Source organism: Acyrthosiphon pisum, chromosome X (genome assembly GCF_005508785.2).
Source record: "Acyrthosiphon pisum isolate AL4f chromosome X, pea_aphid_22Mar2018_4r6ur, whole genome shotgun sequence".
Taxonomy (NCBI): Eukaryota; Metazoa; Arthropoda; class Insecta; order Hemiptera; family Aphididae; genus Acyrthosiphon; species Acyrthosiphon pisum.
Genome location: NC_042493.1, coordinates 75,149,419 through 75,161,392, shown reverse-complemented (window position 1 = coordinate 75,161,392; position 11,974 = coordinate 75,149,419). Strand labels below are relative to the sequence as shown.

The 11,974-nt window shown below is 28.3% G+C and overlaps 1 protein-coding gene across 1 annotated transcript; it reads right to left on the bottom strand.

Annotated features, from left to right (window-relative positions):
- Positions 1–2,170: 2,170 nt before the first annotated feature.
- Positions 2,171–4,553, bottom strand: LOC107884795. Its single transcript, XM_029485665.1, has 2 exons — positions 4,093–4,553; positions 2,171–3,377 (listed from the first exon to the last, which is right to left on the bottom strand). Exons 1-2 carry the CDS (start codon positions 4,190–4,192, stop codon positions 3,079–3,081), a joined length of 399 nt encoding a protein of 132 aa, XP_029341525.1. The 5' UTR covers positions 4,193–4,553; the 3' UTR covers positions 2,171–3,078.
- Between the last annotated feature and the right edge of the window lie 7,421 nt (positions 4,554–11,974).

Here is an 11,974-nt window from a genome sequence, read left to right as displayed (position 1 = left end):
TAATGATAATTGAAATATTTCACACATTTTGAAATATTTCATTTTTTTTAAATTCATGAAATTTTCAAACACTACCTATAATACTCTTTTTATTAATATATTAATATTTTATAGATTAAACGTTAATATAAATCCCATGGAAGTTTACCAGTAATACACAGTCCACCACAGTGTAGGAACATATCTATCTTTATAGAGCTTTTTGTTGTGAATCATTAGCTAAAAATAGCTTCTATTAATTATAAGAATAGGTAAGTACCTACCTACCTAATAATTTATAAAAATTTGTTATAATATTAACATGATGGTATAATATATCAAGAAATACATTTTACAGGTACTTGTAATTGTAATTACATATGTATAAGAGATGCAAAATCAGGAAGTACCTTGGTGTCATGATTGATACATTTTTAAAATGGAATCTTCATAATATTGACTTAACAATTAAAAAACTAAGGTGTAAGTTCGGTAGTTTTAAAAGATTCAATTATTATTTTTCACCTAACAACATGTAAATAGTTTTTCTGGGCTATTTGGCTATTGCACATTCTTTATTTATTTATTTATTTAATCCTATATTTACATAGGTACATACATGATTAGGGTATGGGGTGGTACCTTCGAGAAATATTTAAGTTAGCTCAGAACTACTATAAATTCTTTACTAATGATAGCTTTTAAGCAGTCTTGTTAAGTATACTCTTTTGGGTTTCAAATACTATCAAAATACATAAAATTTTTTTTAATTATTATTCTAGAATACTAAATACTTTTTTTCTTTTACTGTCATATTCAACAAACAGTATTTTTGTTTCGTATATTCCAATTTAAAAAATTGGTTTTCAAATGATATTGTATAATATTTCTAAGAATTTTTAAGATTTCATTAAATACGCAGATAACACAACACCTAAAATGCATATTTTATATTATCTACATTGCTAAAGTTTAGCTTGACAATATAATAGGTACCCATGTAATATCTGAGATTGTTGAATCAATTGAAGAATATACCTAGGTATTTATTAATTATTTAATTTAAATATTTATTAATAGTTGTAAGTAAGTACCTATCATTCCAACATTTTGGATAAACGTAAAAGATTTTAATAAACTAATAAAAACTACTTGTAAAGTAGGTACTTTGAATACTTTTAAAATGTAGGTATTTGAAAAACAGTATTTGAATATGTATTAAGTATTTCAAAAACAAATGACACCAAGTATTTAAATATGTATTTTGAATACATTTGAAAATAGCTCTTTACAAAATTGCTTTTAAGAAACCTTTTCATTCTAATACTGATATACCTACTACCTATATAATACATAATATGGTATGTACATTAAATTTAAAGAAATCTCGTGCAAAAGAAGTACTAACAAAATTGTATTTTTATAAACTTGAAAGCGTTACTTAGTTTAAATCACATTATTCTACTCAGTAGGTACTCGCCAACTAATGTATTTAAAATAAATAAATATTATACATTTATACTGAATTTAGTAAGAATGAGCGTTTTAATATAGGTACAAATGAAGGTGTAATATCCATGCAATATGATATTCCTATAAAACATTTTTATAGGTAGTTATGGCCTATGATCATTACAAAAAGTATATTTATAGTGTAAGATAAAAAGTAAAAACTTGTTTGTAGAAAACATTTATTTATTTATTGCAGTGGATTCAAACATTATTTCATTTTCCTTATTATTATTATATACCTATTTAGTTATTTAATTGAAATATAAGGATATTATCTTAATGTAATTATCTTAAATTTGTATACCTAATCTCACCTTATAAATTTAATAATAGCTTTTTAACAAGCTTAAATTGTTGGTCTCCAATTTATCATATCATTTATTTAAATTTTAAATATATGTTTTTTAAATGCAATAAATATATTAGATTTCATGATTAAATAGCATATAATATATAGTACCTATTTCACTATAATACATAATCGTTAGACCTTGAAAACAAAAATACTAAATTTGAACTTGGGGGGGTGTGCTAAAGACCTTTTTGCACACCCATATAGATTCACAAATGCAAATATATTACATTGCTATGAGAAAATAATAACTACATGACTCTTTATGCAACTATAATTAATAACTATGAAGGCAGACATATTATTATAAAGTTTTTATTTGATTTATTATGATAAAATTTCAACAAAAATACATACAAGATACATGTAAAGAATACTTATGTTGAACAGTGGTATAAACGATTAATAATTATATACGTTAAAAAGTACAATATTTTGTTGAATGGAATAATTATAAGTTAAATAATGAAAAATAAAAATACATAGGTAATATAATATGAACGCTTAGGAAAAATTAGCTGAGTAATAAATACTGTAACGTCACCTATTGTGAGGACTTCACCTAAGTTTAATATTATACGACAGAACGCCCGAACGCTATGGCCTTTGAACAATAATTAACTTTCGTACGATAGGTACAATATATCAATAACAATACAATTTAAAAGGCAAATTAAATGGATTATAAAGAAACGCAATGTGTTAACTATGTGTATTAAGTCACGCGGTAAGTATGTAGGTATTGTATTATTTTATTCAGTGAAGTGCCAACTTTATATATTGGCATTTTGTGGCAATACAATTCGACGTTTTCAAAATACTTTTATGGATACGGGGGAAAACGGAACAAGTTCACAATATTCAGTGATAATATTTATATTTTGGAAAAACCGCAAATTGGCGTAAAAAATGGTCAATGATTTTGTTTTATTTTTATTTCTGGTCCGTTCGTGTTACGATAGCCAGCTATAACAACGGAAACTATCGGCCGTCCACTCGTCTAGGTCTCCAGAATGGTCGTGAATGAATAGAAACCTATTAGGCGATGTTAAGTGTAATAATAGTATCCTATGTGTGAAGTGTATATATATATTACCTATATAAAGTGTAATTAATAGTATAAGATTATAAAAATTGATATTAATAATATTAACTAGAGAAAAAAGGCTAGTTATTATTTTTTACAAAAAATAACAATACTGTCGTTGCGAATAGGTACCACTTGGTACAGGCCACTAATAGTAGTTTTTGCCATCCTTACTAAAATGACTAGGGAGATAGTATAAGTAAGTGTATGCATCGGGTGGATACGCTGGATTTTTTATGTCTCTAATTACTCCAACTTGGACGATCCCATCCCTTTCATATTGAAGCCCTCCGAATGATTTCAAGTCTCTGTCGGGTATCATGGGACAGCAATTCAAGTTGTTACCCTTGCATGGTCTGTAAAAGGGGGGCTTAAAATTATACATCATGCATATTTCATTGTAGATGCAAATGCCCGGAGCACCGGTGGTCATGGTACACGGGTCAGCTGTAAAAAAAAACAAATTCCATAAGTTCATTGATATATTGATAGAGTCAATGAACTCTTGTAGATAATTTCGATAGATCATCGACCAGGCTTTGAAATTTGACTACTGTGGCAATGCGTATGCAGTACTATGCACTCTTACGGGGTCTTTCACAGTGATTTTTAAATATTAGAATATATTTTAATATCTACAATCTACTTGACGGCTCGTTGTGTATTCTCACGAATTTACTTTTGAATAGGCTACTTTTTCAGTCTTGTTCAAGATACACTTATACCCGTTACTTAGCTAAAATTTTTCTTATTAATTTAAATAAATCGTTTCACCAAAAGATGATTACTAGGGGCTTGTTAATTGACATGTTGTTAATTCAGACATTTTTGAACAAGTGTTTAATTATGTATTTATTTTACTTGATTTAGAAAACACGGGTGTACCGATATAATTTCCGATCTTTATCGAGGATAATTGTTATTTCTTAAAATTCCTTCAAAGTTCATTTAAAACCAATAGTTCGTGGCATCAACAACGGCTATTTCCCAAATGATCTTAATATAAGCGTATTTATTAAGCGTAAAAATGAATTATATTTATCTGTGATTAAATCGCAAAATAAAAATAAAAATAAATTTAAACTTTTAAAGGTTATAAATATTTGTCTTTCACCCCCTCCCCTTCCTTCTCATACACACACAATACTTTCATGAAACTTACCGCATAAATTTTCGCACGATTCTCTGGTATAGGGCAGATCATAGTTTTCAGTGCAAATGTGCCAGCCATTCTTCGTAAACAAAGGTCGGCACGATCCCATCACCGTGTCAAAGTACCATCCGGTAAATTTCCAGCCACTTATATAAGACTCTGAAGCATCACAATTCTTTGTAACCGGTCTGTGACATCTGTGATCTTAAAATAAAAAAATTGAAATTAATTGTTAATGTGTCTGCAATACCCTTTAGGTGGTAAACGGTCTAATTATCAATGTATTGAATTTAAAATGTTGTGATTGCCAAAAATCTATTGGACGTTGAATAATACGCGTATTTCAAATAAACTTAAACCGTGCCATCAGAATAACAACTCTGTATACTTATTAATATTAATTGTATCAATAAAATATTATCATAGGTACCAATTACGTACAAATTGTCATTCACCACCTGTGAATGGGATTAAGATGGTGACGCTGTCAAATATATTATTATTTTAAGACACTAAAGAGTATACTAGAAAATACAGAAATACTATCTTTTCAAAAGAAGAAATATACCTAGGTATATAGATTTTCATGTAGTCGTTAGAATACTTCGTTAGTATATTTTCGTAATGCGTACATATTATAGAGGTTATTAATTTAATCATTAAATAAAATAGTTTAGGTAAAATAAAATATAAATCGAGGCTGATTCGACATGTCATACGATTATAATACAAATATAGGTAGGTACCATACCTTTGCATTGGACGGCGCCGATCAACAGTATCGCCATAATCAGCCCACGGACGTATGTTTTGGTGATGAACATCGTTTTATATTTTCTCTGGTGCAGAACGGAATAGCCTTCCTGGATACGATTTATGTGTAAGGATGAAATGAACTGTGACACGAAATGACGAAACGAAGGCGACAATCTCTCTTATTATAACGGCCGAACGTGGGAGGTGCCTATTTTAGCGCTTGCGCGTTTGCATGCGTGTGCGTAGTGCGTACACCCTATATGTAATGACCCATAAATTCCGCTAGTAGGTACAGGTAGTTTTAAAAAAATCTATCGATTACCAACCAATTTTTACCTGTGGTCATCCTGATTACTCCTTAACTACGTAATTAGTGCGAATTTAGATGACTAAACTCCGAAATTCCGTATTCTATCCCCAATATGCAAATACGCGCCAATTACGTGCGAAATAACGTTGCAGGATAAATTTTGGAATTTCAAATATTTCTTGGCTGGTGTGCTGGGAAAATATATGGATTATAAAAATAGTTTTTGCGAACCACCGGTCGGATTTTAGGACCTAGTTGTGCAAATAAATTCTAATTTCGAATTAGTGGGATTGAGACATGTGTCCCTCCTATCACCAAATGCGTGTAAATTGTGAGACTAAGTTATCAGAGAGGAAATGGTCAGAGTGACGATACAAATACATTTGTTGATTTGTAAAAATAATATAACTAAATTATGATTTTTTAGAACAAGAACTTTCTAATAATGAGTGAAAATCCAAACAAAAATCAGAACAAAAAACTTTTCAGAAAATTAAAAAAACCACTTACTTGACTTTTTATTATTTAATATTGCTATTGGCTATATTTAGATATATTTTATATACTAATAAAGTAATCTATATATATATATATATATATAATATTATTTAAGGTATAAGAAATAATTTAGTATTATTATGCGATTTGGTTTCATCAGAATCAATTAATGATTTTATTAGATTTTATTTTCAAGAAAATAATTATTGAATTTACCCATGATTTATTGTAAAATGTATTGTTCCTGTTAATTTATTATTGTTAAACAACTAACTACAGAATCAAAATCACCACAAGAAATATATACAAAATTTTATATCACATAAAGATTGTAAAAACAAAATTATTAGGTTTTCGGGGTTTCGGGTAGTCACGGGTGTTTGATTAGAGTTGTTAGGGGTTCCGATTAATTCGGGTTCAAGGCCCTGATATTAAGTATAAAACATATAGTTCAAAAAAATATTTTACAATTCACATAACAATGAATGATTTACATTTCTATTAGAATTAATTTTAATAGGTATTTGTTCGTATTATTGTCACCATCGCATTCTACGTAGATATAAATTTGTATTTTATAATGATTTCCGATAGAAATAATATTGCTGGTCTATTAAAACACAACACAGCAGTTAATTTGAAGTTTTCTGTGATTATGTAAAAACAACAACATTTTATGTAACGTATTAAAATTAAAATTATATTAAGTAATATTTAGTTTAATAAATTGTTATTAAACAATAATCAGTAGATAAAATACGGTAGGCTTCGTAAAGTTTTTGGTAGGTAGCATGATACACGAGTAAAGATATAGGTATAGGTCTCCAACGTATTCTATTTTTATGTAAGTATTTTTTTATGAAATAAATAAAATGTTCACTTCTCAGACATCAGTCATCAAATACCTACATGAACATAATATAATAATTGTGTATAATTTGTATTATGGTAAACGGAAGTTTCGTGCCCGTCGCCCATTTCATCCGGCGCAATCGAATTGGCTCCCAAATACAAGTAACTAGTTACTGTCAATATATTAGCCTTAATCAGTAATTATCTTTGAATTGGCTCCCTACCTCTTTTAAAAAAAATTTATATTGGTTACTAAAATGTTATTAATAGTTTAAAGTTAGTCGTTTTTTCCTAGAGTAGTTTCCGTCAGTCTGGATAAAGATAAAGATAAAAGACGAAAATCTATTTAGCTAAACATAAAAATAAACTCAACTAAAATTATCTATTTAATTATTTAATAGATAAAAGATAATCATAAAGAGATGATGAATAAGATAAGATATTATGAATCATAAAGATCAATCAAATTAGGTTTCAACCTTGAATTTACACCAGTATCATATTTTCATATTTAAAGTAATACAGCACTAGACTATACTTGAGTGCAAATTGACAATGACGACGTAAAAGTAAGCGAGTATAATATGAGAACCACTTGTTAAATAGTAATATTTTTCCGTTTAGAGAGCAAATTCAAATAGGTATACATTTTTCGGGAGCCAATTCAAGGTTTGCCTTAAAAATCCGGTCCACGGACGTTTCGTCCAATCGTCTCCAACAATAATTTATTAAGATAAAACATTTTTCTCCTGGAGTTATAAGATATTATTTAGCCATATGGCATAGCTTACTCATATTATTTAAAGATTAAATTTGACTGAAGACAATGAATTATATTGTAGGCAATGAATTTGAATTTAATAATCATGAAATCAAATTTAATGAATCATAAATAAACGTGTCGTTTAATTTTTCGTTACGATTTTATTTCTACCCACACCTCATACAAGAAGTTTTACTTAAACATTTTGAAACGTGGTTTTAATCGTAACGTACGTTTGTACCACAGCGACAGTCTACAGGAATTTCACGGTTCTGAAGATGTGCTTCTATACAACATTTAATAATGGTCCATCTGTCTGACGCGGACTATAAATATTGTGCATGTATAGAATGGACACAACAATATCTATTGGTTAGTGGCTACCTACATTTTATTTAAGACCTTTTTTAAAAGGAAACAGCTGTCATCTAGGGATTAATTTATATTCGACCGGCGTCATGAAGTCGCCTTACATCTTTATACATCGCCAGGTATGTGGACAAACATTATACGGTTGAATATGGAATGGGATATGTACGATGCATCTACCTCTACCCATGTTTTTTTCTATTGAACACAGAGAGTGTAGTACCTTAAATAATCCCGGACCCAACTAGTATAGCAATTTTTAATTCTGGACAGAACTCGGATGCAGCCATATTTAGGTACAGGCGATTGTAAGGTCCGCCAGAATACCGGTTAGATAAAAACCGAGATTGGTAAATTGGGTCCTGGAAAAAAGGTACTAGATTAATCGAGTTACAAAAATTAATATTAGTATGTTCATTCCATTTTTAATATCAAATCATTTTGATTGGAAGTCTAATTTTATAATCATATTGTTTATATAATATATTTTATATTATTTTATATTACATAATATTATATTCTATTCTAAATAATTAATATATGGTACAAATATTATGTTGTCGGTTAAAAATTGTATAAATAAAAAAATCATATATATAAATTGTATAAATGATATAAATTAAAATATTTGTGTTTAGTATAATATTATGTTCTTCATAAATACTTGAATGAACAGTTATATAAGTGGGTTTATAGCCGGGACCCAACTTACCTACTATTTTTTTTACCTAGTACTCAACTTTCCGCTTTCAACATATACCCAAATTATCGCGGACTCAATTTAACTAGCCCCATAAAAAGGTAATGAAAAGGTCTAATATAAACGCTGCCAGTTTTATTTTCTTACTTAGAAAGGGTAGGTATATGGAAACTATGCCAGTGCCTTCTTTATGTTAAACAAATTAATATATCACAACTAAGTGAACTCAAATATTCAACATGATTAAAAAAAAAATTGTGTGTTGGATAATGGGAGAATGCTATACCTAGTGATGTAAATTTTCGTGAAAATTTTCAAAATATTGAAAATTTTATAATTTATCAAATTAATTTCTTATCAAATAAATCTTTTGATATTATATAGTTGTAGTATATTTGACCTTCATAATTTATTATATTTTAAAATATGCAGGTACTTTTATTACCATTTACCCATTTTAATATAATGTTGGTATTATTCTAATGAACATAATATAGTAAATTCAAAATACAAACCATTAAATATATATAATTATATATACCTATATCAATATATAATATTTAACTTGGTAATAAATGTGCATTTTTATCATTTATTAAAAATGTTGTATTTTTAGTTCAGTATAAATTATGAGTATAATATAATCGTTTTTTTACAATTATTGATTTTTCAATTTTTAACGGAGGTAATTTATTGTTTGAGTCACTTCCTCAATTTTACCCAAATTATATATTTTTTTATTATAAGTGTTTTGTTTGACTCTGACGTTATACTTGTTACAATGTAAATAAAAATTAAACAGTAATTTTATAAAGTATTTAAATATATTTAAGCTTAAAATTTAATTTATTTGAGAAAAGTACAAAAAGAACAAATTTTCAAAATTTTCAATGAAAAAAAAAATGTTCAAGCTTACATCTCTAGATAAACCTAAATAGTTATAAGAATATATTTATATTAGACTTAATAGCTAGAATATCTACAAATTGTATCACATAATTTTAGTGCACAGTTCAAAATATTATGAGTTACAACATATTATGTCATAATAATAGAATACACCTACATATTTTTTGCTTATAACAATTGTCTATCATTATTTTTTAACATAATACTGGCCATTGCAATTTGTATGATTCGTTCGGACAATTATTATTTTTATTTTTAAGTTTTTTATTATATTTTTGGGCATATACACATGTCTAACTATTATTAAATAAGGATGAATATTATTTTAAAATTATGATTTTTGTTTAATAATAATCTGAATATTATATTAATTGTATACAGTTACTGCATTTTATTCCATGGCAGAGTTTATATGAACTCAATTTTACCTGTTTTATTTTCCTGGCAGAGTTTACACTAAAAAAAGGTAGGTACTTGTGGCGGAGTTTACATGCGCTCTTGGGTACCTAATACCTATTATATGTCTATAGTCTATATATGACTGTGTTTGGTGATGAAATCTACTTATTCCGAATCTTCACAATATGAGACCCGATCATTGTTACATTGTATATCTGTGCAGTGTGCATTGTATATTATATAATATTATCCCTCACTCGGAGTAACACATTCCAACATTCCTACGAGCAACCTCTGTCAGACCGTTATAACAAATGGTTGCAACAGTAATAAAAATGATCAAAATATATCATGGTACCTATATTTATTGACCCATATAGGTTCAATGTCCATCCTACAAGACGTATTCGACGAAGGTATATAAATCAACAATATAATATAACATATATTATATTTAAAAAGCAAGAAAAAATATTTGTGCGCAGTATATAAATTAAGGTTAGTAGGTAGCTACAATAATATGTGAATTATATTTTAACAGAAAGACCTCCCTGGTGTCGTCTCTTGACCTTTGGAATTCTGCTATGTTGCAAGACCAGTCAAAGAAAAATCGATTATACCTTTAGACCCACCATAAGCCATTTATCTTGCCAACTGTAACGAACTGGAGTTCGAAATTATATTATACTACACAATAATACATACCTATATTATATTATATAAGCTACCTATCTGTACACGACAACAATAAGTACTGTATTTTCATGTTTGGGTTATAGTATAATAATATTATACATATATCGTCACAGTATTTTATTTGTAAACACACTGCACACGAAGTCCAAGAAATTTTGTTCGCAGCCCGGAGGTCTTATAATATAAAACCTATAGATTATAACTGCGTCAAGTCTATATTGACATGGCAGAGGTTACCAATGAAAGCCCAGACGCCCCACAAACAAAATTTATCCGGCTGCAGATAATGAAAAAAGTAAAAACCGATATTACCTACCTATGAGACGTTCAAGTGTTGTAGCACTGTAGCAGTTGTAGCTTATTATTTTTGTTAATTTGGTGACCACTGTTATATTATTTGGCTATAATGCGGCGTTATATTATATAATTAATGTCGATGTATAAAAGATATTATAGATACACGGGTTGCGGGTAAATGAACTTCATTCGGTGATGGCGGTAATATTATTATAATACCTAATATTATTATGATGATTGACGATATTGCAGTGACGTCATAATATATTACCTTAACGTAGTCTATGGTACGCGTCTACAGTGACAATTATTATCACCGAACAGAGGGTGTATGCGAGGATTTAGATATTAGACAAGACACTTAGTTATAGGTACCGAGTACCTACCTATTTGCTATTTAACGTATATTAAAATAAAATATTATTAGCATAAATTATTTTACTTTACCGATGACCTGGTAACAATAGGGACACGAATTGAGCGATGAAACGAGACTATTACTACGTAATTATCGTTTAATATTTTGGAAAACATTTTAATAACGATAGGAATTAGCTTATAAGTTGTTATTATTTATTATTTACATAAGTCTGTTTATATAATTTCTGTATCCAATATTCCAATGAATTGTATTATCTTTATCTTGTGTGTTGTATTCCCTCTCGGTTGGAATCCACTGTGTTCATAAATTATGTCCGCTTCGTTATGGAAACAGATAACAGTTATCCATATTATTTTAGAATAGAATCCCCGAGGATTTTAATATGTATTAATTAAAGTAGACTTTTGATTACTTAACTGAGTACTTTTATTAATTACTAATTTACGTGAGTCTGGTGTGTAGAATGAAATACGACTGCCGGTGACGCTCATTCGGTTTTGCCATTGCTTCGGCGGACATCGCGTTAAAATGCTTACTAGTTATTAATATGCTTATTGCTAAAATATAATATTATAACCAGGGGTTAGTAACATGTTGTAAGCAATACATTTTTTTTACTGATAAAACCTATTCAACGACAAAATGTATAAAACAGATAGGTAGGTACCTATAAATTATTATTAGTTATAGTTGTAAAATAAAACTTTAAACTTAAATACATACAATCTATAAAATATTTATTATAACTCACAATTATTATTACTTCTCAGAATTTATTAAAACAGAATATTAAAATAATGTTTAAAAATATTACAACGTTAAGGAGATTGGTAGTGGTGATTTCCTGTCTTTGCAGTCTAACACACGCGCAACATAAGAATTTAGACGTTTTTTTTTCAAACGTAGGTACCGATTGATATAGTGAAGTGATAAAAATTCTGAAAACAGATTTGAATTGTC

Bases quoted from the DNA above. Each gene is read 5' to 3' on its own strand.
- LOC107884795 (XM_029485665.1), bottom strand. From the start codon at position 4,192: ATGGGATCGTGCCGACCTTTGTTTACGAAGAATGGCTGGCACATTTGC. The intron at 3,378-4,092 runs GTAAGTTTCATG...TTTTTTTTACAG, and splicing joins ATCGTGCGAAAATTTATGCG to CTGACCCGTGTACCATGACC.